Source organism: Chelonoidis abingdonii, chromosome 4, assembly GCF_003597395.2.
Source record: "Chelonoidis abingdonii isolate Lonesome George chromosome 4, CheloAbing_2.0, whole genome shotgun sequence".
In the NCBI taxonomy this organism is placed as follows: Eukaryota; Metazoa; Chordata; order Testudines; family Testudinidae; genus Chelonoidis; species Chelonoidis abingdonii.
Window position 1 is genome coordinate 45,053,332 of NC_133772.1, and position 27,922 is coordinate 45,081,253.

At 45.0% G+C, this 27,922-nt stretch overlaps 1 protein-coding gene across 1 annotated transcript in view; it reads left to right on the forward strand.

Annotated features, from left to right (window-relative positions):
- The window catches only part of IGSF22 (immunoglobulin superfamily member 22), a 212,263-nt gene that overhangs the window by 173,047 nt on the left and 11,294 nt on the right, over positions 1 to 27,922 (forward strand). The window contains exons 21-32 of the mRNA XM_032765505.2: positions 169 to 282; positions 1,187 to 1,349; positions 2,808 to 3,080; positions 4,234 to 4,518; positions 6,602 to 6,726; positions 7,350 to 7,491; positions 9,005 to 9,301; positions 9,543 to 9,845; positions 20,113 to 20,286; positions 21,508 to 21,636; positions 23,162 to 23,458; positions 26,275 to 26,363. Coding sequence (XP_032621396.1) covers positions 169 to 282; positions 1,187 to 1,349; positions 2,808 to 3,080; positions 4,234 to 4,518; positions 6,602 to 6,726; positions 7,350 to 7,491; positions 9,005 to 9,301; positions 9,543 to 9,845; positions 20,113 to 20,286; positions 21,508 to 21,636; positions 23,162 to 23,458; positions 26,275 to 26,363 — 2,391 coding nt within the window. The remainder of the gene's footprint in view (positions 1 to 168; positions 283 to 1,186; positions 1,350 to 2,807; positions 3,081 to 4,233; positions 4,519 to 6,601; positions 6,727 to 7,349; positions 7,492 to 9,004; positions 9,302 to 9,542; positions 9,846 to 20,112; positions 20,287 to 21,507; positions 21,637 to 23,161; positions 23,459 to 26,274; positions 26,364 to 27,922) is intronic.

The window sequence follows — 27,922 nt, forward strand, 5'->3', positions numbered from 1 at the left end:
GAAGATGGAAACTTTGCTTTTTGAGTATCACAAATTCCAAGAACCAATACAAAATAATAATAATAGTAAAAAAAATCTGTTAGTAATGGGAACAAAGATCTAGTCTACTTTGAGTTGTGGGAAGTAATACAGATTTCTGTTATATTTCTTCATAAACTGATCTTGCAGGCAGTCAAAGTCCTAAAACCTCTGGAGGATGTCTCAGCTAAAGTGGATTCCACAGCTATATTTGACACCATTCTGGAACTGAGGGACCCCAATACTAAGATGACATGGTATAAGGTAACCTCCCATATTTCCTTGGTTTGACTAACATAGGTGGAGGTACTGAGATTCAATCTGCCAGTGTTACTTAACTGAGGGCTTAGCTATTCTAGCTACACGTTCACTTGTAGGTGGGGAAAGGTGGTAAAAATGCTCTGTATTATTCAGTGTCCTGTCTGACAGGGTCTGTTTGAGGGGTGTACAACTAGTCCTACTCCTTTCTTTTGCTTTAGGTAAAGACACTAGAGTGCTACATCTTTGGTAAAGAATCTCTCTAGCACAGATTCCCCTATCTTGGTTTCTTTTCTTTTTAATTTTTACTAATCTCTCCAACTGCTGACCCTCCGTTTATTTTGCCTGCAATCATGATAGGCCAACTAACTCCTGATGTTTTACACAGTCCACATAAAACCACAGTGAAGTCAGTGCCAACTAAGGACTAAGCAAAAATGAAGGGCCAGATCCTGGCATCCTTTCTCACATTGAATGGTACTTTATGTCGCAAGTCAGTGCACTGATTTCAGTGAGACAGCTTACAAAGTCAGATACAATGGGAATAAGAACACCAGAATATAGCTCTGAGTTACTGTGAGTTAAAGATGCCATGTTCTCAGTCACAATAATTACCCCTCTCAGCACTACATGATTTATTTTTCTAGTAGCCTATACAGCCTCTGAAAGGCTGGCCTGCCTGGGCAAAGCATCATTGCTGATCACTGATTTCTATCTGAAACTAGCCAGTGGACACGTAGATTGAGGACAATTATTGTAAGGTTTTTTATAGTGCAGCCCCATTGCTGGCTCAGCTGCTGGACAAGCCTCTTAAACGTGGTGTTGTGCATATTCCACATGCACCTGTGTCTCTTGGAAGAGCCTTTCAAAGGTGCAGCACTGTCAAAGATGTCACTGTTCTCCTTTTCAGGGTAATGATCCCTTGCGTATGCAGTACTGCCTAGGAAAATATGAAATAAAGCAGATGGGTACAAAGTATATGCTGTACATCTTAAACGTGAATGAAAAAGACTGGGGCACCTACAGTCTAATTGTAGCTGACAAGAAACTCTCAGCACAACTGAAAGTGATAGGTAATCTTTTATTTTTAAATGCATGATAGTGCGTATGTCATGATGAAATTGAAGATTACGTACTTAAAAGGACACTGTCAAAGTTGGTGAGTCAAACTGGAATCTATATATCTTTTCTTATATCTATTTGCAACACCCATGACTCACTGGTCTTTCTATCCTGAAACAGAAACCCACTACTGTACATGGCATGATCAACCTCACAATAACCACTGTGCACATATGATCAAGGGATGTACGTATGAGATGGTAAATTTCAGCATGAAGCTCGGTTATTGTACACAATATGTCAAATTCCCCACTGACGTCAATGGGGTTGGCTGGGATATGAGTCAGCAGAGTGTAAGAGGGAAAGATGTTTTTCATCATTTACACCTTGGCAGTGTCCTTTTAATGGAAGTGAACCATGCTTACACAAAGTCACCGGGAATGGAGGGGAATGTACATGCCCAGAGAAGATGGGAAACCTTTCTCCATTGTTAGTCCTTGCTGTTACAGGACAAGTGTGTAGTTGCAGTTTCTCAAGAAATCATGGATCCTGTCCATTTTGCATACAGCAACAAAGCTGCCTTAAATTACAGCCCAAATCATCAGGATAAAGACAGTTGCCTTCCTTACCCACAGTACTCCTGTTACTGCCCTTATCTTCCAACTCTTTCTGTTGTAGCTGGCCCATCTCCTAGGGACATGTTCTGCTACTGTTACTTGCAGTGGGAAGGATCTTATTTTGCTACTTGTTTTCAAGGAGACCACAGGAAGAATAAGGTCCTCCTGGTGCTGTCAGTTCTCATTCTTTATTCATGAAAGTAAAATATTATACCATGTGGCAAATGCAAGTAGATGGATTTGACACAGAGTATCCAGTAGGGTGACAAACTCCTCCCCTTAGGCCACAAAGTGATCAACGAACTGCTCTGTTTCTGATACGGCAGCCTCAGGGGTGTCTGACCTGACTGCCATCTCTCTGCGTGGCAGATGGCTCCAGATGAAACTCCAGGAAGGTTTCTGGATCTCGGCTGTGCTGACCTGAGGTCATTTGCTTTACGGTGACTAGAATAAAGGGGAGAAAAAGAATAGGAGTAAGGCAGAAGAACTGGAATAAGAAGCAGCGTGTGCACTGGTGATCAGCTTTGTAGGAAAACTATCAACAAAGTTTTCCTACAAAGGGACCATTATCAACCATAGCATAAGTGGACACAGGTCTCTGTGAAGTTATAAGAGATGTGCCAGCTTATATTAAGGATGAATTTGTCCCTGTTATCTCCATGCAAAAGAAATCAAAATGGTAGGGCCCAGTTTTTAGGTGATGCAAATCAATGTAGCTCTATTGACTTCAGTGGAGCTATGTTGATTTACTCCAGCTGAGGATCTGGCCGAACACAGTGTAGGAAAACCTCCTACATTTAGGAACAAATTTAAACTGTTAGCATGACTGTTTGTCTGTCAACATCTTAACAGATGAGCCCCTAAAATTCCTGGCAGAACTGAAGCCATTGAAAGTGACAGAAAGGCAGACAGCAGTGTTTGAAATCCGCCTGTCCAAAAAAGTGCCCAATTTCACCTGGAAGTTCAATGGGAAGGAGCTGAAGCGAGACGACAAATATGAGATCATCACATCTGACGATGGATTAACCCACACATTGAAAATCAAGGATGTTCGGCCCAGTGACATTGGAGAGTTTAGCGCCCAGGCTGGGGATCTGGTGCAGAAAGCACCACTCTTCATTGAACGTAAGTGATGCAGGGATGGCATGCCTGACCAGTATGTACGTAATCAAACCCTTCACAGCAGCATTTGAATGGGGGACCTACAGAGATAAAAAGCACCACCAACTCCATTAGCTGAAAGTAGTAGCAGACTCATCAAGTGCTTTTGTGGATCAGTCATTGTGGGTTCCATAGACTGTAGGGAATTTTAGAAGAAACCTCTCATTAGTGCTACCATAGGTTCAGAAGGCACAATCCCTACCTCATGGACATTTAGCTCTTTATCATCGTCAAACTAATCTGATTTAAAACGCAGAGGGCAAATGCATAGGGAAATTTGATGGGAAAGGTAGGAGTTTATCATCAAAAGCACAATAAGACTTATTGATTACATGAAAATAGAGATCAATCAAAATGGAGCAAAGAAAAAAAACATGTATTCCACTCAGAATCTGCTGCCTTTCAGCAGAAGAGATGATCCCCTGTGTATGCTTTGCATCAGTTTAAGGCTGCAGAGCTCTTCAGGGATCTTGTGCAAATGTAAGATCAGTGCTATCACCAGTATTGTGATAACCATAACCAACACTACAATGCCTTGGATTCCTTTCTAATATTGTTTTTGGTGAAAGAGCTATCTCCATCACCCTACTCATGTGGCCCCAGTACTTTACCCTCCCAATCTTTCTGTGATTCCTGTCCATGCTACTCCGTGCCCTCAGGAAAGGTTTTCAACCTACCCTTCTCAGATGTGTCCCAGAATTCTTTGCAGTCATTACCAAGGGGCTTCAAATAGAATCAGCATCATTGGTTTGGAGGTATTTGAAGAAGACTGGTTGCAAACAACTAAGCAAGTCCTTTTCGGTGGAACTATAGAGTTAAGGAATAGGAGCCGGCCTCTCACATTTCGGTTTAGGTCTCCACCCAAAGACTATTACATGAGGCACCAAGGTTTTACTCAAACAGCAGTGCATGCTCATCAGGGAAAATATGTCACCTACAGAAATGGCAGCCATCTTGGAAGTAAAGTTCCAAGCTTGGGATCTCTCTGCCCCACAGCAACATATTAATACCCTGCTGAGGTGATGCTAACAGACCCTCTCTAGCCTTGATTTCTAAGATTATTCCACAAATATGAAATTTCATACTGCTGATCTCTTTACCCTCCCTCTTTCTCAAGGAATTCCAATTAAATTTGTCAGCAACCTGAAGAATGTCCGAGTCAAGGAGAAGGGGAAAGCTTGCCTGGAGTGCAAGCTGACCTCTAAAGATGTTACACTGAAGTGGATGAAGGATGGGAGGGTGATTGAGAGGTCTGACAAATACAGCATGACACATGAAGGGAAGAGGGCAGAGCTGATCATTGACGATGCTGAGCTGAGTGACTCAGGAGAGTACACAGTGGTTGCTATGCAAGATAATGACCCAACGGAGTACTGCAGCACTTCCAGTGTAACTGTGGAAGGTAAGGGCAACTAGGTCAAGAGAGTGGTTTGAATTGAGAAAAGAAACAAACTTTAATCGTTCTGCACTGTTCTACATTACAGAGATGCTGTGTTGTCTAGTGGTTACCTCAGGGGACTTGGCATCAAGTGACTTGGGTTCTGTTCCTCACTCGTCAGTGTCCTTGCTGTTTGACATGGGGCAAATCACTTCACCTCCTAGTGCATCTGTTTCCCTATTTGTAGAGCAGAGATAATAGATAACCATTATCTGCTAAGTGCTTTTCTTTGATCCAAGATGCTATATAAGCGTAAAGCAGTAGATCTCAGATTAAGACCTTGCATACGGGCATCTGAAACTCACAAGTATTCAGTGTATTGTCTTTGTGATTTTAATCAGTGTGAGCATAAGGGAGTCTTATCCTGATGCTTTAAAGTGTCCCACACAGCATCTGATTGCCTCCCACCTAGTACTGGTAGTACATAGGCCACAGTTTCAGGAGATCACTGGTGTAAATATTAATGATCATTATTGTTACATTAACAAATATTGTTATGTTATTATTAGTTCTGTAGAATAAACTGCTGTCTAGAAAATTCAATGGAAAGAGGCAAAGCCAGAAAGAGGAAAAAAAATCACCACAACCCAGCTGCATGCACCAAGCACTGCAGCTTAAACCAGAGTCAGATTTTTCTAAGCCACTTTCTGAGCTCTAGTGGCCTTTACCATATTCAAGTGACTAATGGTGGAGGCAGATTGGCTTTGATTTATACCAGCCTTCCTGCTATAAAAAGTGTTTGTCTCATAGAAGCCCAGCTTAGAAGAACCGGCCCACAGAATGAATGGATAAATATCCATTTCCTCACTTAAAGCCAGATGGTATGGCAGGGCAGGGGCTGTGCACAGACCTGTCTTTCAGGAAGGACAGGCTCAGGATGAAGCTCGGTGTTCATAATTCCGGGAAGGATGGAGAGACCAAATGCAACACAGGTTTAAACAAGGCCAACTGGGGGTTTGGGGTATACTCTGAGAGGGAGGTTTGACCCCACCTCCACTGTCCACAAATTGATCATTGACAAAATGGGAGAGGAACATGAAGGGAAGTACACCGTTGCCATTGCAGGTACTACCTTCTTTACTTAACGCTACTCACCAATCAATCACTTGCAGGTGTCGGATCAAATTTCTAACAGGCCTCCTTCCTGGGGCTCCACTCCTGGATGGGGTGGCAAAGACAAGGGACACCATTCTTTAGTGTCACACCACCCTTTCCACAGACCACTGCTCCTCATCTCCAGGTGAACTGGGGTCTGTTCTGAAAGAGAGGAGGACTCTTCCCCACCCACCTGAACAGAGGTCTCGGGGTGTGGGGGAAGGAGACTCTGCCAATACCACCTCAGCAGAGCCAAGATGGGGTGGCAACAAAAGCTCTTCGCAATGCAGTCTTCCACCAGAGTAGTTTGGCATGGGTTCCCCACCACCTTCCGCGCCCAAGATCATGGTGTTTCAGAGTTAACAGCCCTTTGAAATGAACGTGGCGATTCACTGTTTTACAGCTATTGTTTCAGGCTCCCTGCAGACTCAGGCAGAGGTCACGGCATGGGTTACACACGGGTCACATTTTCAGCATATCTTTGTGCAGCCATGAGGGCTATAAAAAGAATGGTTTTAAAATGAAAACTCAGATTCCTGTGCCGCCATGTGCTTAGAGATACTATCCCTTAACCTGGCCCTGAGTTTGTGGAATGTCCCTGTTCACCTCAGGTTGAATTTGGCTCTCTGTCTTCAGGGGAAGGGAAGGAAGAGGCCAACACAGAGTGATATATGAGTGCCATCTACAGGCCACTTGTTAGAATGACATAAACAGCCACTGCTTTTGAGCTTGGTAAATTCATAGAATTGAACTTATCAATTAGAGACAAGAGCCAGTGTTTGATCCTAGTAAGTGTCTAGTTGTTTATCCGAACTGAACCAAACACTTTTATGGTATGAGGTTTATCCCGCTAATTCTGTGCTTTGGTGCAGAAGCGCTCAGTGAGTCAAAGTTGTTTTTACTCACTGTCCTTATTTACTTATTCCTTACTCTCCCTGGGATTTTTTTTCAGAGAGATTCGCTACAGTCAAGAGCGGCATGTCTGATGTTCAGGCTCCAACTGGGAACCCAGCAGAGCTTTGCGTTGTCCTCAATGATGAGAAGGTAGAGGGAGTTTGGCTGAAGGATGGAAAAGAGGTAAAGAGTTTATATTGTAATTAGAAAAATGAAGGGCTGGAAAAACTTAGTGTGGTTTTTGCCTGAGTTAGGACTGCAGGAATTGGCCCAGTGTTGCTAACTCAGAAAAGAACCTAGAATAAGGACGGACAAACTGGTTTAAGTCTTCCCAACTCAAATGGAACCTCAGTCTTCTTTATGTTTTGAAGCCCTTTAGGTTGGCACCCACCCTTTGTGTGTTTGTCAACTATCTTCCTGTGCCAAGCACCCCACAAGTCATTGGATCACTCTCTTCCCTCATCTTGTAACCAACCTTCTCAGCCTCCCTCTCTCTCATGGAATCACATCCTTCCCCACAGGATCAGCAGGTCTCTCTCTCCCCAGGTCATCACCGGACACCAAGGTGCTGCCCCAGTCAGATTTCATGGGCAGAGTGGCTCCTCCAGTGAGAAGCACCGATCATTCAGATCCTCACAGTGAACACATAACACTCTACACTGACATTCTTTTCAGCCAAGAATCACAACGCATTTTACAAGCATACAAGCCAGGATTCCTGACTCTTTGTCCCTTATTCTAATCAGGCCCTTATAGTCAAGAATCTCTGTCAGGTCTTTTGTAAACTGCCTTAATCTTCCTTTCAGATCACGGATATGACAGGGATCCAGATAGTCAAGCAGGGAGCTGTCCACAAATTGATCATTGACAAAATGGGAGAGGAACATGAAGGGAAGTACACGTTCAGAGCCAAGGGGGCAGAAAGTGAGGCCACCGTTGCCATTGCAGGTACTACCTTCTTTACTTAATGCTACTCACCAATCAATCACTTGCAGGTGTCGGATCAAATTTCTAACAGGCCTCCTTCCTGGGGCCTGCCACCTTTGCAGGCTCATCCATTTGTGTGTGCAAAACACCATTTCTTGATACACAAAAGGGCATTTGCTCACACTTTAATGGGAGTAAATCAGGAAATCATTTTAAGTGGCTAGATTTAGGGGGCCTATCTTTAAGCATCGCAATTTGAAAAATGTGGCCTGAACCATTTTTTGAGTATTGCTCCTGTAGGAACAAGAAGAAAAATCTTCTAGTAGGAAAATATTTTTTTGCTTAACTCTTGGCAGACAGATGGCGCTAATTGAACTCATCAAACTCCCTTCACTTTTAGCACAGCAGTCAGCCTGCCTCTGTCCTCTAAATGAGGGAGGCTCCTCCTGGTGATTGCTACTGAGACATCAGGCAGAGTTTATCACAAACTAGCTATTAACATGTGAACATTCCAGATTAAAAAAAATGTAATTGAACTATGTTTAACTAAAAAGCCACATTGAGCAATGGGTGGGATTACAGATGGTGACTTTTTTTTGTTCATAAAAGGATTTTTCAACAAAAAGTGGCCTTTTATAAATGACGTTTTTCATGGCAAAATTTGTTTCTAAAAGTTGAGGGTTGTGTGCACAAAAAATGAAAACAGAAATTGTTTCACGGAGAGGGGGAGATCAGTTTTTCACTGACAAACAGGACAATTTCAGCAAAATATGTTTTTTAAAATTATGAAATCTTTTTTATAAAAAAACTGGCAGAAAATACTGTTTTCCAGCCAGCTCTACTGGAAGCCCTATTCTGCAACACTTACTTATAGTGCACAATACTTTACTATTCCCGCAGTACCTTACTCTGCAAGTAGTCTCACTGGTTTCATAGAACCAAAGGGTTAGAAGGGACTGCCAGGGTCATCTAACCCCCTGCCAAGATGTAGAATCCCTATGGAACCGCATTTGAGACCTCCTTCCAATCTAACATCACTCCATGAATAATTACTCGTCGTTTGCAGTTGCTTAAGCAATTATGTGTGCACTTAATGGATACATAATTTCATAGTACTCAGAAGAATTTGGCCCTTGGTCAGGAGCATCACAGGTACTTAGCCATGTGCCTTGCAGAGCTTAGAATCACCACAGAATCTTCAGCCCTCTGGAACTCAGGGGCTTCTTGAGACTGATGCTCCCTGGAGACCCCTTGTCTCCTCTTCTGCTGAGCTGGACCATCTTGGGCAAGCCAGACAGGTCTCTGTACAGTAATTGGGAAAACTGGAATGTCTGAATCCAAATGTAGTGAACATACTGGGTGCCCTTCAGGACCTTCATAAAATCAGAGCTTCTACCATTAAAGAAATTTGAGGGTGAGGGAGTTAAGGCCTTGAACAATGCCACCATTGCAGGGGAACTCACTAATGCATTAAAAGCACCAAAGTACCTTGGTGGCTACAGTTATTCATGTGTCTTTTCCCTTTTTGTCCAAGATGTTCCTGTCATTGACTCATCTGTGCTGGAGCTTTTGGCTGCACACCCAGTGACTGTGAAGGCCGGGCATACAGCATACATCAAGGTCCCATTCAAGGGAAAGCCACTGCCAAAAGTCACCTGGTACAAGGATGGTATTGAGGTGACAGAGGAAGAGAAGGTTGTGATGGAAAAAGCCAGTGACTATGCAACGCTCACAATAAAAAAGTGTGTGAGAGAAGACAGTGGAAACATTATGCTGAAGCTGAAGAATGATTGTGGTTCAGCTGTTGCTAATATGTTTCTCAACGTTGTTGGTAAGTCCTGAACAAATCATTTATAGCAATTCACTGGTTCTGTAGACATGTAGAGTTGTAAAAGTGCATTCTGAGGCCACTGTGGGTCCAAAGCTCAGAAGTCCCTCTATGGGGGACAGAATGTAACTCAGAAGATCAGCTGGTGTAAATTGGTGTAACTCCAACACCAATTTACACCAAATGAGGAGATAGCCTTCTAAATAATGGCCATCCACTCACTGTTTATCTCCCATTGTTGCAGACAAACCAAAACCACCTCAGGGTAAAGTGGAATTGCTAGAGCGTACAGGAAAATGTATTAAAATGAAATGGAAAGCACCCAGAGACAATGGAGGAAAGCAAGTGACCCACTTCATCATTGAAAAGAAGATGGCTGGGAAAAAGTCATGGATCAAAATTGGGGAAACTGACAGCAAACACACCACATTTGCCACTGATAAGGTTGAGGAAGGTAAAGCCTATCAGTTCAGAATCATTGCTGTCAATGCAGAAGGTCTGAGTGATCCACTGGAGACAGAAGAAATCTTTGCTGGAGAACCTATTGGTAAGCACCTGAGCGTGCCAGAGCTGCCATTTTTAATGTGGTTTTATTTTTGCTCCTTCCCCCCCTCAAGAGGGCATTGTCTCTTTTTTGGCTTTCTGCACTTCAGGGCTGAAAGCTCCAAGAAGGGTAGGCCCTTTGTAACCATCCCTTACTTGGTCTGATGGCAGGGTTTGAACCAGGGACAATGTCCTTTGATAGCAAGCAGTAGGGTATTCAAAAACTGTTCCTATTGACTAGCCGCTAGAGGGAGCTAAGACCCATACTCGCCTAATGTGGGTTACCAGACTTAATAGAATACCTTCCTTATTTGTGTTGTCTTAGATCACCCTCTTAGAGCTGAGAGATACCCAAAACAAAAATAAGGCGGGGGGAGATTTTGCACAATTTGCTATTCAATGTTGTTAGTTTTTTTTAATACAAGGCAAGTGTTGTGTATGGTAGGGCTGCTTGAAATTTGAAATTTTTTTGTCAAATCCATTTTTTGACAAAAATGGAGAGTAGAGGGGGCAAAACTATTTTTTAAGTGTCTTTCTATGCAAAATTTTAATTAAAAAAATGAATGGTCAAAAACAGTTTTTTAGCCAAAAACTGAAATATTTCAATTCTGAAATGTTTTTCGAGTGTCTCATGAGATTTGTAGTGTAGGCACCTCATGCTCCCATTCTCTTCTATGGGCCAGGATCCCCAGCCAAACTACACCTCCAATGATGCTCCACACCCGTCTGACTTGCTATCATTCACAGTCATAGTGCATCATGGGAGATGTAGTCCAGTCACGAAGCTCAGCCAACACAAGAGACTGAGAGCCTGAGGTGCTGGAACTACAGCTTCCAATAGGCACTATGGCAGCATTTCAGAATACAAATATTTTATTTTTTGAATGAAATATTTCCATTTTTTATTTTTCACTGAAAATGTGAAATTTCACTGAAAATTTTTTTCCACATTTAAAAAAAACAATTGGCCGGTTCTCTGGTGGAACTTCCAACCTTAGTTATTCTTCTTCAAGTGTTTGCTCATGTCCATTCTATATTAGGTGTGTGTGCTCACCACATGCACTGGTGCCTGAAGTTTTTCCCTCAGCAGTATCTGCAGGGGACTGGCTCTGGTGCCTCTGGAATGGCACCCGCATGGCATGGTATAAGGGGAGCCGCTGGCTCCCACCCCCCTCAGTTCCTTCTTGCCACCAGTGATGGTGCTGGAGTGTCCGCTGCATTGTGTAGCACTGTTCTGTTCTCTGTTCCTGCAAATTTTGAAATCCTGTAAAATAGTTGTATATAGTTAGTAGTTTCATAGTTGCCCTTAGTAGTAGTTCGCAAACTCTTCGTTAGTCCCAGATAGGACCCAGCCAGGGGTCAGGGCATGCCCCGGTCCCCAGGCTTTAAGCTCTGCGATCACTGCAAATGGCTTATGGCCATCAGTGATCCACACACCAGCTGCCTAAGGTGCTTAGGTGAAGGGCACATAAGTGACAACTGCCATATCTGCAAGTCTTTCAAACCTAGGATGAAAAGGGAGTGTGATATCCATCTAAAAGTGCTGCTAATGGAGTCAGCACTCACTCTGGCACTGGAGCAGCGGTCCGACTCCACGCCAGACTCCACGCCAAGCACTATGGCCTCCACGCGCAGTGCTCCCCTGGCGCAGTTCACGAGCCGGCACCGGTCTCACTCCATGGCTCTGGTCAAAAAGCTGAAAAAGACTGTGATGGGAAGATCTCCTACCTCCCGCAAGGGAAAGGAAAGGGCTGGGGAGAGCCAAGACCTGTGTCAGGCAGCTTAACATCCCCCTCAGGAAGTCAGGCCCCAGGTCAAGTCAAGCGGTGCAGCCCATCCCAGTGCCTGTGACTCCAGATAGCGATGCAGACCCTGGCCAGCTTCAGGTGTTGTTGACGCCCGAAGCCCTTCAAGCTGCTCAGGAGATCCTGACGCTCCCGATGCCACCCTTATTGGCTCCTGTGGTACCCCAGTCTCAGGGAAAACCCACGTTGGGACCAATGCATGTGTCCCCGCCTCAGTGGTACCATTCCCCATTGAGAGGGACATCCAGCATTCACCCGACCGCAGCTGCCACACCTCAGGACTGCAGAGGCAGGCTCAGCGGAGCCCTCTTCGGTCCCCGCACTGGGGGCACCGATCCAGGGACTCGAGATGTACTTTGCTGGTAGATTGGCAGAGACTCTCTGAGGCACACACCATCCAGCAAGAATTCTGGGACCGGCCCCAACTGTCTTAAAGGACCCAAGACTGATCCTGGGACCGATCGGACACCAGAGACCACTGATCGCCGGGCTGTCATTGCCTGTCTCCAAAGGGAAGGTCACCTTACTCAGGACAATCCTCCCAGCAACTGACCAGTAGTAGCTCCCGTTCCTGTTCGATGTCCCGGTACCAGTTGAGTAGCATGAGGCATGGATCGCCAGGTATCCAACGCAGATCTGCTAAATACCATCAGTTCCCAAGAGCCCGACCAAGACAGTCTCGCTCGGACAGGTTGGCTTCAGGATGCAGCAAACAGCACCGGTCAGACAAGAGAGCCCATTCCTGGTTGCCCTGTGCCGACCACTCCATTGGTAGCTCCGGCTCAGAGTAAAGTTCTCTGACTGCAGGAGAAGCCCCGGTACTGACAGTGCTGTCTACATTATCAGCAATGAAACCTGTCCCATGACCCCAAGCGCAGGGGCCGGTGCCATGGAACCCTTGGGGGTTCACCCAACCTTCCCAGGCTGCCCGGTTGATGTCGGGAGCCTGAGAGAGGCCAGCGGCCTCAGTATCCCGTCCCCCTCCGGTGCTTGAGACTTCAGGGGTAAGACCCCTACTGGTCCAGGAGGATCCAGGGGAGCAAGCTGCTGGACCACCAATGGATATGTAGGTTCCCACGGCACCAGCATCATCCTTGTCATTGCCAGACAAGGCTATCACGGGGCCCCCTCACCCAGTTCCTCAGGATGATGCTAAGGCACCCCAGCAACTTTTGAAGAGGGTCACTTCCAAGCTGGGGCTTCCGGCAGAGGACTTGGAAGAGCCCTCAGACTCGATTCAATGTCCTCTGCTCCTCGGCTCCTGCCAGGGTGGCTCTCCTCCTTCATGAAGGGGTTTCCAGGATCACTAATGTCCTGTGGCAGACCCCTTCTTCCCTGGCCCCTGTCTCTAACAGAGCCGAACACAAGTACTTGGTGTCAACCAATGGGCATGAGTACTTATACTGCCACCCAACCCCCAATTCCCTTGTAGTCAAGATGGTTAACCACAAAGAGAGGCAGGGACAACCTGGGACCACCCTCAAAAATAAAGACTCCAGAGGGCTGGATCTTTTTGGATGTAAGGTTTATTCGTCTAACAGCCTTCAGCTGAGAGTAGCCAACCACCAAGCCCTCCTTGGCTGATATGACTTCAACATGTGGCAAGCCATGGCCAAGTTCGAAGGGTCGCTCCCCAAAGCTTCCAAGAAGGAGTTGCGAGTGATCCTCAATGAGCACACGACTGCAGCCAGGGTGGCCCTTCTGGCGGCGTCAGACACTGCTTATGCTTCTGCCCGCACCATGGCTTCCGCTATCTCCATGCAGCGAGCCTCCTGGCTGCTCCTCTCTGGGTTTTCCACTATGCAGGACCTGTCCTTTGATAGCTGGGCTCTATTTGCAGAGCAAACAGATCGCAGGTTGCATGGCCTCAAGACTCCCACACCACTCTGAAGACCCTGTATCTCTACGTCCCAGCCACGGCACATAAGCAATTCAAACCGCAGCAGACACAGGGCCAGGGGAGCCAGCATCAGCAGAACCAGCCCCATAAATGAGCCAAGAGCTACAAGTGCCGTGTGAGCCACCCAACTCCACCTTCTGCCCAGTCGGGCTCGACCCAGAATAAGCAGGGGCCAAACCCTCGTTTTGAGGGTGCACCCAAGGGTGACCTACCAGACTGTTCTCCAAATCCATCCTTCCTTGTGTTCTCCAACTGCCTTTCCCTTTTCCTCCCTGCCTGGTCAGCTATAACCGTGGACCTATGGGTCCTCAGCACAGTGGAGCAGGATTATACCCTCCAGTTCCTTTCTACACCTCGCTGCCCACTTGCCTTCCCTATCCCTCTTCAGCTACCCCTTCTTGAGAGTCTTCTCACACAGGAGGTAAACGGGTTGCTACAGTGGGTGTGGTGGAAGAAGTTCCTCTCGAGTACAGGAACAAGGAGTTCTGTTTCCAGTACTTTTTAATCCCAAAGGCCAAGGGTGGTCTATGGCCCATCCTGGACCTGTGAGACCTCAACAAATACCTAAAGAAGTTAAAGTTCTGCACGGTTTCCCTGGCTACTATTATCCCCTCCCTGGATCCGGGAGACAGGTATGCTGCCACGACTTGAAGGATGCATACTTCCAATAGCGATCTTTCAAGGCCACAGACGCTTCCTCCAGATTGCGGTGGGCCTCCACCACTACCAGTTTGCTGTCCTCTCGTTCTGCCTGGCAACAGCACCGAGAGTGTTTACCAAGTGCATGTCGGTGGTAGCAGCTTACCTCAGGCACCGGAGTATCCAGATCTACCCATACCTCAACGAGTGGCTCGTCAAGGGCAGCTCTAGGTCTCAAGTCCAAAGGGAGGTTGCGGTGTTTCAAGCTACGTGCTGCTCTCTGGGTCTACTGGTGAATGACAAAAAGTCGACGTTAGTGCCAGTGCAGTGAATAGAGTTCATTGGAGCGATCCTCGACTCAACCTGCACCAGGGCATTCTTGCCACTAGAAACGTTCGACACGCTGATGAACCTCATTGCGGAAGTCTCCATGTTCCCTCTGATTACAGCCAGGGTCTGTCTGTGCCTCCTGGGTCACATGGCAGTGTGCACTTACGAAGTCCGCCATGCCAGGCTCCGGATGTGGCCCCTACAACAATGGCTGGTGATGGTCTATTCCCAGTCCTGAGACTCCCTGGAAAAGATCATTACCATTCCCCAGGTGATACTTACCTCACTGTGGTTGTGGACACACTGCAGGACAGTCCTGGCGGGGGTTCCATTCAACAACCCATCTCACTTCATTGACTTGGTGTCAGATGCCTCGGACCTCAGCTGGGGGCACATATCAGTGTCCTCCAGACTCAGGGGATGTGGTCCCTGGACTAATTGCAGTTGCACATAAACGTCAAAGAGCTCCGAGCAGTCTGGCTGGCATGAGGAGTCTTCTTGCCCCATGTCATAAACAGACAGTTAAGGGTTAATTCCTCTTTTACCTGTGAAGGGTTAAGAAGTTCACATAGCCTAGCTGACACTTGACCAGAGGAACCAATGGCGGGACAGGATGCTTTCAAAGAGGGAGGAGGGAAATCAGTCTTTTGTCTATTCAGTAAGTTTGTGCTGGATTGAAGGATCCAGGAATCAGCCATCTAACATTTCTTAAAAGTAGTAAGTATTTAGAGAAGGAATGTATTAGATTATGCTTATTTTCCTTTGTGGCTTCTTTTGCATAAGAGGGAGAATCAAATTGGGTTTCTTTTGCGTAACTTTAAGTTTTTGCCCAGAGAGACATCCTGTGTGTTTTTAATCTGTTGTCTGTGACAGTAGCTTGCATGCTAATCTCCCAGAGATATTCCTTTCACTCTTTTTCTTTAATTAAAAGTCTTCTTTAAAGAACCTGATTGATTTTTCCTTGTTTTAAGATCCAAGGGATTTTGGATCTGGGCTCACCAGAAATTGGTGGGAGGTGAATCAGTCTCAATCCTGCCAGGAAAAGGGGGATAAAGACTGGGGAAATATTTGGGGGGAAGACAGAGTTTCCAAATGACCTTCCCATAAACATTTGTTTAAACTATTTGGTGGTGGCAGCTACTAAATCTAAGATGGTAAATAAGCTTAGGGGTTATCACATGCAGGTCCCCACATATGTACCCTAAAGTTCAGACAGGGGTGACACCTTGACACCCCACCTGTTGGGCAAGGTGGTACGAGTCCTGATGGACAGCACAGCCTCGATGTTCCACATCAACAGGCAAGGGGGAGTGCGCTCATCGACTCTCTGTCAGGAGGCGCTCAGTCTATGGGACTTCTGCATCATCCATGAGATCCACCTGGAAGCTTTTTACCTTCCCGGTGTCAGGAATACACTGGCAGACCAGCTCAGCAGGGACTTCTCCTCCCGCCATGAGTGGTCACTCCAGCCAGAGGGAGCTGGCATGATCTTTCAAAGGTGGGGAACTCCCCAAGTGGACCTGTTCGCTACCAGACAGAACAAGAAATGCCACCAGGTTTGTTCTCGGCGACTCATAGACTCATAGATTTTAAGGTCAGAAGGGACCAATATGATCATCTAGTCTGACCTCCTGCACAAAGCAGGCCACAGAATCCTACCATCCCCTTCTATAACAAACTCCTACCCTATGTCTGAGTTATTGAAGTCTTCAAATTGTGGTTTGAAGACCTCAAGCTGCAGAGAATCCACCAGCAAGTGACCCATGCCCCACGCTGCAGAGGAAGGCAAAAAACCTCCAGGGCCTCTGCCAACCTTCCCGACCCCAAATATGGCGATCAGCTAAACCCTGAGCATGTGGGCAGCACTCAGGAAAGAATTCTCTGCAGTAACTCAGATCCCATCTATCTAACATCCATCACAGACCACTGGGCATCTTACATGCTGATAATCAAAGATCAATTGTCAAAATGAAGCTATCCCTCATACCATCCTTCCATAAACTTTCAAGCTTTAGTCTTAAGCCAGATATGTCTTTGCGCCACAACCTCCTTGAGGCTTCCAGAACTTCACCTCTATGGTTAGAAACTTGTCTAATTTCAAGTCTAAACTTCTAGTGTCCAGTTATACCCATTTGTTCTTGTCTACATTGTACTAAGCTTAAATAATCTCTCCTCCCTAATATCAATCCTCTGATATATTTATAAAGAGCACGCATATCCCCCTCAACCTTCTTTGGTTACGCTAAACAAACCAAGCTCTTTGATCTCCTTTCATAAACAGGTTTTCCATCTCGGATCATCTGTAGCCCATCTCTGAACCTGTTCCAGTTTGAATTCATCGCCTTAAACATGGGAGAACCAAACTGCAGCACAGTATTCCAAATAGTCTCACCAGTGCCTTTAAACGGTACTAACACTCCTTATCTTTGCTGGAAATACTCGCTGATGCATCCTAAAAACGCATTAGCTTTTTAACGGCCATATCACATTGGCGGCTCATAGTCATCTGTGATCAACCAATACTCCAGGGTCCTTCCCTCCTCTGTTGCTTCCAACTGATGTGTCCCCAATTTATAACAAAAATTCTTATTATTAATCCCTAATGCATGACCTTGCACTTTCACTATTAAATTTCATCCTATTACTATACTCATTTACAGGTCATCCAGATCTCCTGATGATATTCTGGTCTTCTGTTTTAGCAATACCTCCCAGCTTTGTGTCATCGCCAACTTTATTAGCACATTCCCAGCTTTTGTGCAAGGCAGTAATAAAAAGGTTAAAATAAGATGGTCTCCAAAACTATCCTTGAGAATTCACTAGTAACCTCCTTCCAGCCTGACAGTTCCACCCTCAGTACGACCTGTTGTAGTCTCCCCTTTAACCAGTTCCTTATCCACTTTCAATTTTCATATTGTCCCATCTTTTTAATTTAACTAATAATTCCCTATGTGGAACCATGTCAATGCCTTACTGAAATCGACGTAAATTAAATCTACTGCATTTCCTTTGTCTAATAATCTGTCACCTTCTCAAAGAAGGGATCAGGGTTGGTTTGGCACGATCTACCTTTTGTAAAACCATGTTGTAATTTGTCCCAATTCAATTGACCTCAATGTCCTTAACTACTTTCTCCTTCAAAATTTTTCCAAGACCTTATATACTCAGATGTCAACTAACAGGCTCTATAAGTCTCGATCATTTTTTTTCCCTTTCTTAAAGATAGGACTATGTTAGCAATTCTCCAGTCGTACGGTACAACCCCTGAGTTTACCGATTCATTAAAAATTCTTGCTAATGGGCTTGCAATTTCATGTGCCAGTTCCTTTAATATTCTTGAATGAAGATTATCTGGGCCCTCCGATTTTGTCCCATTAACGTCCCATTAACGTCTGAGCAAGGCCTCCCTCTTCTATGCCTTCTTCCTGTTGTGGTCAGGAAGCCTGATATACGCATTCTCTCCAATTCCAGTCATCAGCAGGGCCCTAGCAAAGGTCAAGAGAGACAAGGTGTAGGTCATCATGACTGCCCTGATGTGGCCTCGCCAGCAATGGTTCAGAACACTCATGAGCCTGTCAGCAGCCCCTCCCTGGCCCCTGCCCAACTGATCAGACCTTCTGTCACAGGACCACAGGTTGGCTCCTGCACCCCAATCTCATATCCCTCCACCTCTCAGCGTGGATGCTGCGGACCTGTTCAGAAGGAGTCCAGCAGGTTCTCCTGGAAAGTAGGAAGCCCTCAACTAGACTGATTTACCTGGCCAAGTGGATGAGGTTTTTCCATCGGGCGTCCGAATGGGGCATCTCTCCCTCGCGTTCCTTCATACTGTCCACTGTCCTGGACTACCTGCTCCATTTGAGGAACCAGGTCCTAGCACACTCTTCCATTAGAATGCATCTCGCAGCCATCTCTGCTTTTCACCCGCCGATCCAAGGACAGATGGTTTTCCCATGACATGATAGTCAGATTTCCTGAGGGGGCTTGAGAGACTCTTCCCACAGGTGAAGGCTCCCATCCTTCAGTGAAATCTTAACTTGGTCCTCTCTAGGCTTACTAGCCTGCCCTTTGAGCCACTGGGTTCCTGCTCCCTTTCTCATCTGTCATGGAAGTTTGAGTTCCTGTGGTGATGATGTCAGCGAGACAGGTCTCTGAGATTAAAGCCTTGACCTCAGAACCTCTGTACATGGTCTTCCACAAAGATAATTTTCAGTTGTGGCCCCACCCAACCTTCCTGCCAAAGGTGGTCTCCACCTTTCGTATGAACCAGAACATCTTCCTCCTGGTGTTCTGTCCAAACCACAGAAGACCAATGAGGAGAGGTGTCTTCACGCCCTGGATGTCCGGAGGGCCTTGGCTTTCTACTTAGAACGTACCAAGCCTTTCCAAAAATTGACTCAACTCTTCATCGCTACAGGAGATAGGATGAAGGGTCACCTGCTGTCCTTGCAGAGGATTTGCAATTGGATTACCTTGTGAATAAGGACCTGTTACGACCTGGCGGGGGTTCCACTGCCACCAATTGTCAGAGTCCACTCGACGGGAGTGCAAGCGTCTTCAGTGGCCTTCTTGGCACACATCCCTATCCGGGAAATCTGTGGAGCCTCAACGTGGTCCTCCATTCACACATTCACTGCTCATCGTGCCATCCCTCAGCAGGCCAGGGATGACGCTGGGTTCAGCAGAGCTGTGTTGCAATCTACATGTCAATGAACTTCTACCCACCTCCAAGGGTACTATTTGGGAGTCACCTAATACGGAATGGACATAAGCAAGCACTCAAAGAAGAAAAGACAGGTAACTGGTGTTCTTCAAGATGTGGTGCTCATGTCCATTCCATGACCTGCCCTCCTTTCCCCACTGTCAGAGTTTCCAGCAAGAAGGAACTGAGGGTGGGGGGAGCCTGCGGTGCCCCTTGTTCCATGTCATGTGGGCACCACTCCAGAGGGCACCAGAGACAGTCCCTTACGGATACTGCTGAGGGGAAAACTTCAGGCGCCAGTGCATGTGGCAAGCACACACAGCTAATATGGAATAGACATGAGCAACACCTCTTGAAGAACACCAGTTACGGAAAAGGTAACTGTCTTTTTATATGGCACCTCTTATATTCAAAATACTTTGCAAAACATTATCTAACTAATCTATACGGCACCCTTATTAGGTAGGTAATAAGTATTAGTATCCCCAATTTATAGATGGGAGAAATGAGGCAGAGAGGGTAAGTAACTTGTTCAAGTCCACACAAAAATCAATGTCAGACCTAGAATTAAAACTCAGGAATTCCTGGGTTACAGTCCTGTGCTTTTAGACCACTAGGTCAGTGGAGATACACAGTATTATCTTAGGAACAAAACATAAGGCAATGATATTTTCAGGTCTTTACTAATGAGTACTGTCCACTTCTGAATCCCAAAAATGAGCTGGGGACATAGATAACAAAGCAAAAGCTTTAAAACAGGGGTTTTGGCAATGAAGGAACTTAGAGGTCTAGATCGCTCTTCCTTGCCTCTTGCTATCAGTTGTTCTTACCAACAGAGGTTTTGTAGTGGAGCAGTCGCTGATTCTGATTCTTCTGTGCTGAATCTAACTCTGTCTAGAGCCCCCTGGACTGGCATCTCAACCTCAAGTTACAGATGTTACTAAGGAAGCTGTCACCATCACCTGGAACCCTCCAGCACAGGACGGCGGCTCCCCAGTACAAGGGTACATTGTGGAAAGAAGGAAGAAAGGCAGCAACCTTTGGGTCCCAGTTACCAAAGAACTAGTCCAAGGTGAGATATCACTTCCTTGCACCATGCAAGGGCAAAATGAAAGCTAGAGAGGACATGAGATGAGAAGCTGAAGTTCTGATCACTCAAGCAAAGGGACGATGTTGTCTAGACATAGCACATGGTTTCTGAAGACCAGCTATAGATATTAAAGTCCAAATTTTCAAACATGCTTGCCTGAAATTTGGGACCTAAATCTACATTTAGGCACCTAAACAGCTATGGCCTGATTTTCAGATGTGCTGAACATTAGAACAAATGGGAGCTTTGGATACTCAGCATCTCTGAAAATCAGAACATTTTTATTTATGTACCCACATATGGATTTTGGTGTCTAATTTCAAGCAGACACATTTGAAAATTTTTCCCTGATTAACTGTACTACCTTCCTCTGTTTTTGACCAAACTTGATTTAAATAAGTAACCGAGCTTGTTAAATAAGTAACTGAGCTTGTTATGGTGATCATTTACAATATATGTAAATTGCAGCCTATATAACACATGGAAACATTTATTTCAACAACATCTGAATAACAAGACTTTTGGTCTTAGTCATCTTTTATTATCATGATTCTTTCTTGGATTCTTCTGTCTGATTCAGCATTTTGGATTCTTATTAATTAAATGGCAATCGATTGATTGAAGGACCAAAATTAATTGCGGTAAAGGGTGGAAGCTGTGTTAATTTTAAGACAAAATATTTGGTTCTAGAGGTTTTGACCAAATTGAATGGAGGATCTAGCTGATGAGTCTTTGGTGGCCAGATTCTGATAGTCTTACTCAAATTGATTAGTACAATGGGACTGCTCATGGAACAAATACTACCTAACATGAGTGAAGGCATCAGACCCTGGCCCTGAATTGAGTAGAAGGAACTATACTGGCAAATTATACATTTTTCCTATGTTATACATGTTAAGGCCAAATTAGTTCCTGTGTTATACATTTAAAGCACATTTGTGTGTGCCAAAGGAGTCCCCCTTGGAATCCTTGGGGTTCCATTGTGCAAGTGGGGTTCATGATTGGATACATGGAGACTATCATCATTCATAATGTTCCCCAAAAATGTTTTTGAGCTGAAATGTCTCGCGCTTAGTCTCAGGCCAAAGGTGATTTTTATGTATTTGTTTGTTTTGATACTCGCTTGGGAATTCTTTTATGCATGAAGGAACTTTCCCTAAAAATTATGAACCATCTACACACTTGTAATATTTCCATCTTTAGATACCAAGTTCAAAGTGGATGGATTGCTGGAGAATACAGAATATGAGTTCCGTGTTACAGCTGTGAACAGGGCAGGGCCTGGACAACCCAGCACAGCCTCAAATTCTGTTGTTGCAAAGGACCCCATCAGTATGTTTCTTCTATTACTTATTCTCTAGTTTTTCTTAAAGCTGTTTCCCATGACAGGACCCATATTATACGCAGACAACATGCCCAGATCCACATGATAAGCATGGTAGCAACTTAGGTGCTTTCTGTACTGGGGAAGGTTTCATTCACTTCCTGGTATTTGTACTCTGCCAAAAGTCATAATGCAGTCGTTTCATACCAGTGTGAATCATTTCTGTTTAATGGACTTCAGCATACCATAAAACTGTGGTCCATGGGGTAATCTCATCCTCCCCCCTCCCCCCTCACCTTGAACCTTTAGTAAAAGAAAGATAACCTTCTACAGAATTAGTAAAAGATGATTGAGCAAATTTTCCAAAGCTTAATTTACAAATCTGTTTTTTCATTGGCAAAAATGTGGGCCTAATCCTGCACCCATTGAAGTCATAGCAAAACTCCCAATAACCTCAGTGAGATCAGAAATGGGCTATATAACCAGTTACAATGGGCCAGCAGGCCCATGTACCATCTCGGGGTAACATCCATTCCATACAGCCACGTAACCAAACCCATTTTTAAACCAAGTGGTTGCCCAGTACCCAGTGTATAAATAGTTTAAACTGCGTAGGGAAGGGGGGAGCTTCTGTAATTGTTGCAGGAAGGGATGTCAGTAGCTGTAAGTAGTTTAGAAAAACACTGGGAAAATAAAAGTCAGCAGAATTAAAGGGGAGATCATTCTTCCACCTACGTAGAGCACTAGGTTAAATAACTCCCCAAATCAGAAAACCTTTCAGTTCCTTCATATCAGAGGGCCACACTACGAAATGTCACAGCCAAAGATATAGCTCTCTTCTTATTTAAAGATTCGTATTATCTCAGACAAAAAGCTAGAGGAGGCTTCTGGAACATTCCCATCCAATTCTTGTAGCCCACTGTGAACATTTATTACAGGGGGGTTCTCAAACTGTGAGCCAGGACCCCAAAGTGTGTTGGGAGCCCATTTTAATGGGGCCGCCAGGGCTGATGTTAGACTTGCTGGGGCCCGGGACCAAAGCCCGAGCCCCACTGCCCAGGGTCAAAGCCCAACATCTTCAGCTCTGGTGGCGGGGCTCAGGTTATAGGCCGGGGCTGAAGCCCTTGGTCTTTGGCTTTGACACCCCCCTTCCCACCCGGAGCGATGGGGCTCAGGCGTTGGCTTTGGCCTTGGCCCTCCCTGCCAGGGCGGTGGGGCTCAGGCACTGCTTGTTACTGAAGTGACACATCATGCGCTGTCATGTGCCCCTAAAACTCAGTCTTACAGGGAACAGGGTATAGGAATGTGCTCATAAACCTCAGGAGCAGCACCTTGTGACAGTGCTCAGCACTTGCTGAAAATCAGGCTCCTTTAAGGCGTCTCGAGTTGGGCACCCCAAAAAAGGATTTGGCTGAAATCACAAATCACTTTTGAAAATGTAGGCCTGAAATATGGCGTTGGTGCAGAGATAAGGGTGAGAATCCCTGGTTTCGGTACACTATGTTCATCACTAGTGTGCTGTTGCTGTTTCAGAGCCTCCGGGAATGGTGAAGGGGATCCATGTGGTTGACTCTTCCAACTCCAGCATTTCCTTGGCATGGGAGCAGCCAGATCAAGGAGACTTGCCCTCAGGATACATACTCGAGATGCGCGCAGAGAACACCAAGGAATGGACAAAATGCTCTAAAATCCCAATCTCTGGCACCAGCTACACTGTGGGAGGCTTACAGGAGAGGCAGAAATATTTCTTCCGAATCCGAGCAGTGAATGAAGCTGGTGTGGGAGAACCAGCAGAGCTAGATGAAGGAGTCCTAGCTATGCCCCCTCCAGGTAATCTCCAGGATATCCTGTCTGGCTGCAGGTCACTTCTGTCACTCATTCATTCATGAGTCAGGGTGTTTGTTTTAATAGCCATGGTTTACAAAGCTTCACAGAGTGACTATTAATTAAGCTCATACTCTTTGCAGGTAATAAAGCTTTGTTAATGGTTGGATGAACATTAGCGTGTAATCCAGTTGTCCTCCCTGACAGTCTGCCAATTTGACTGGTTTGTAATGCCCACAAAATCTCACGTCAAATACATTTTCACTAGGGGCTTTGCCCATCAGCAAAGAGGATCAATTAGGGATCTGATTTTGCTTAGAGAAAACCAGCTCAAATATATAGAGTAAAATCCAGCATGTCTAACCTTTTTAGTCTCATAATAAAGGTGAATTAAATTAAATGAATGAATTTCTCCTAGAAAAGGCTATTAACAAATGCTCTTTCTGTTCTGTGCAGTGGTTTACTCCAATATAAAGGGACACCCTCAGTGCTACAGGTCTCATAGCCTCAAGTAAATTTCACTTAGAGTTTGCAGATAAGATGTTGGCAAGTGACATTGGGCCACAGAAACTCTTTGTAAAGAGTCCTGGAGCTGGACTGATAGCTATTCTGGCACACTTCCTGCTAGGGCTGAGCTATAAGAATCCTTCACAGCAGTTCCCGAAATCTCCAGCTACAGCTGAATTGGCTGCAGCTTCTTCTGTCATCAGTAGTCTCCCATGTCAGCTATGTGATTGCAAGGCAATTCTCAGGGGATTCTCCCTGCTGCCAGTGATAATGTTAGATGGGTAGATAATAATTCTCCTGATGGGAGAGATGGGTAGATACTGATCAGTACACTATCATAGTATTGGTAGTGCCCATCTGCAATAGAGACTGGTACTCAGACATAGATTACTGTTTTTCCAACTGGGTAGTGAAGCGTGACAGCCTGGGTTCAAATGAACAATCAGATGGCGCTGTGATAAACAGACAACATGGAGATAATTGTATTGTCAAGGGGAGACATTGCCCATCCTATCTTGAGAATAAAAACTGAGGTAGCTGACCTGTCATTAGTATCCCTTCGGAGCCCTATTAGAAGAGGTGGCAGTTCAGACTTTTATTGGTTAGCACTCATGGGTAGTGAATTTGTTTTTACTTTGCTAGTTAGGAAATTGAAACAGCTTGTCTCTGGGATGTTCCCGGGGGCAGAGCTGCCTGAAGAGGTAGAAAGACTAGCAAGGTAAGATACAGAACTCATGAGTCATGTTGCTACATTGCAGTGATTTCCATCAGGAATAAAGACATCTGGCACTGACCAGAGGAATGTCAGAAGACAACATCCAGCAGAACAGCACAAAATTAGAATATCTATTAAAAGCAGCTTTTCCTTTAGGTCTTCACTTCAGAATTGCAGTAATAATCTTGATACTAATTATTACCCTTTCTAAAAGAGAAACACCAATCTAACCTCAGATTTACTGTATGACCAAAACAAAACAAACTATGGTAGGAAATAGGAACATGCAGTACTGTCATGAAGCGCACATGTAGTTTGATGGGAAATAACAGATCTGCTATCAGCGTAGCGGAAGTAAGCGGTGGACAGTTATTTTGAAGTCAAGTAAAGTGGTGATCTCAAGCAGCATAACTTTTTTGGCCCACAATCAGTTTTCTCAGTTTTAAATGGTAATACTTCCTCCCCCTTACAACTTTGTTTAAAAGAATATAGTTGACTCTTCTGATTGAGATCTTGAGTGCCAAGGGATAAATATTCCTCACCTAGTTGCATGCCCCTGGAACCTGAGAGGGCAGGAGGTGGTGGTGTTAAATGCACATGGTGATGGACTCCTTACATTACAGGACAAACAGTGCTGTAGTAATTCAAGGCTCAATTTTGCAATCCTCACATTGATGAACACCTATTCACACAAGTTGTGCCATTACCTTCAGTAGAAGCACCTGTGTCAGTATTGCAATAACAACCAAGCTTTGGCTTCTGTTCAATTTAATTACTGCCTTGGTGGTTTGAAGAGAAGGGCAGCTCTCATTAAAGTGTATTACTTACTCTTATTTCTCAATGTCTTTGATAGCAGAGGCACAGCCTTTATTTAAAAATTGCAGGGTAAAGATGTGGCTACTAAATAGGAGTGGCTACTAATTGGCAGCAGCTTCAAAATGAAAATATACATCAGGGGTTGGCAACCTTTCAGAAGTGCTGTGCTGAGTCTTCATTTATTCACTCTGATTTAAAGTTTCACATGCCAGTAATACATCTGAACGTTTTTAGAAGGTCTCTAGCTATATCTATAATATATAACTAAACTATTGTTGTATGTAAAGTAAATAAGGTTTTTAAAATGTTTATGAAGCTTCATTTAAAATTAAATTAAAATGCAGAGGCCTGAGAGCCACTGAAAATCAGCTTGTGTGCTGCCTTTGGCATGTGTGCCATAGGTTGTCTACCCCTGATATACATTATCTGTTTCCTTTCCTGTACGTATGTATGTATGTATGTATGTATGGTTCCCTCTAGCACTAATGAGCCCATCACTGCAGTATCTGTACATAATTAAGAGTAGCTTCATTTCCACCTGTAAAAGGATCAGATCCTCAATCCCATTCCCATTTTATGATGCAATTACTAACTTAATTTCTTAGCTACCTTCTGCAGAAGCTAATTTCAATGACTGGTTTTCCTTCTCCCATCATGCTGTTTTCACTGCACAATGCTTAAAACAGGCCAACAGAGGGGAAATGGCTTCGCTCAGATATGAGGCCTAAGATTTTAATTACTCTCTCTCTCTCTCTCTCTGTTGTGGTGGTGTTTTGTGTTTTAGCCTCTCCTAAGTTTGATCTAAGTGCCAAGCTGAAGAGTCATATGGTGGTTCGCGCTGGGACAGCCCTCTGCATTCATGCTGCTTTTACTGTGAGCTTTCTTTTGCTCTGCTCTACCTCAGGGAAAGTCTGCACTGAAAGTTTTGTTTGGCGTCAAAGTTTTATCACCATTTTCCTCCTTTCACAGATGTGGGGCCTGGTCCCACAAGATGATTGGAACATCCACTAAAATTCCCCAAGGCCTCCTCACATTTCCACTGTAGGTGCAGTGGAGGAAGCAGGGAATAAGTACCCAGTATATCTCCACACTGCAGGTGGGCAGGGAAGCAAATAGTCAAATCCTTAGCTCAACCACATCAGTGTACTCGCCAGCACGGCTGAACCAGTGTGGGAGTAGGTGAAGCAATCTGCTGCTGGTCAAGACTAATGGCTGATTACTCACTCCCATGAGAATGAGGGAACACAGAAGGCATTATGACTCTCTGAGGCACAGTTCCTTCCCCTGGGTTTCTAAAGTGGTACACATACATGCCTCAGGGCTAGATGTAAAAGGATCATCTGGCCCTTTAAGGGACAAATGCTTCTGCTGGCCTTCCTCACAAGAACAATCACACTGACTTAAGTGGGACAATTTACCCGAGTAAGGCAAGTAGGATTTGGCCTGATGGCCAGGCAGCACTTTGGATCTGTGAGGCTGACTGGTTTTAGGGCTAGGTTTTATAAGCCTTCCTCACACTGGTGAAGTTGGAGAGGCTGTTCCCAGGAGTAAGCACCTCTCAGCATGAGAAAGTGTTGCACAATCTAGCCTTCAGTAGTGTGGCTTTGGATAGGGAATTAATATCAGCCCACTCAGAATAAGCACTAACAATTACTAGGAGAGACCTAGCATTAAAACGTGTGTGACTTCTGTTTCATTAATTACGGTAATGCAACGCTACTTGATTGAGATGCCACACTCACCAGAGCTTTATGAATCCTGTAAGCTGTTCTGCTCAAATCCATGCCAGAGAGTGAAGCTTTACAAGTAGCACAAAGTGTTGTTAATAAGGGTGCGCATGATTGTCACATGGGGCCAGGAAGGGGGTTTTTTTCAACTCAGTAATTGCACAGGATATGACTTGTGGCTGTTACACAGTCAAGCCTTGCCCAGTTGTTCCAATGGCTACGTCACTGTGAAGGTCTCAAGATATTTTATGGTATTGTATTAAAGCTCTCAAGAATGTTCCCTGTTAGGAGCTGAGAGGCACAGCGTGCTTTGTAGAGGGGACTTAATGTGGGCCACGTATTTATTAAAGGAAACATTACGGTTTGTGGCGTCTAAGGCCAAGCACCTACAAAGCTTTGAGCACCCTCAAACTCTACTGAGGGTCGTTAAGTCAGTGGGAGCTCAGAGTGCTTGTTCCTCACAGGACGTGCTCAGCACCTCACAGGTTTGGCCCTAAAGCCAGAGTAACTTCACTGGTGATAATCAGTGGTTAAAGTAGATTGGAACAGAACAGAGAACTCTCCCTGCCCTGGCCAAGGAGGAGGGAAGGCTGCTCAGCCAAACCAGGAGCCCAGAAGAGAGGGTAGAATTATACACCATCACTTCTCCTCCTAATTTAACTCCTGATTACAATTCAGTTGTTCTTGATTTACACTAGACTAACT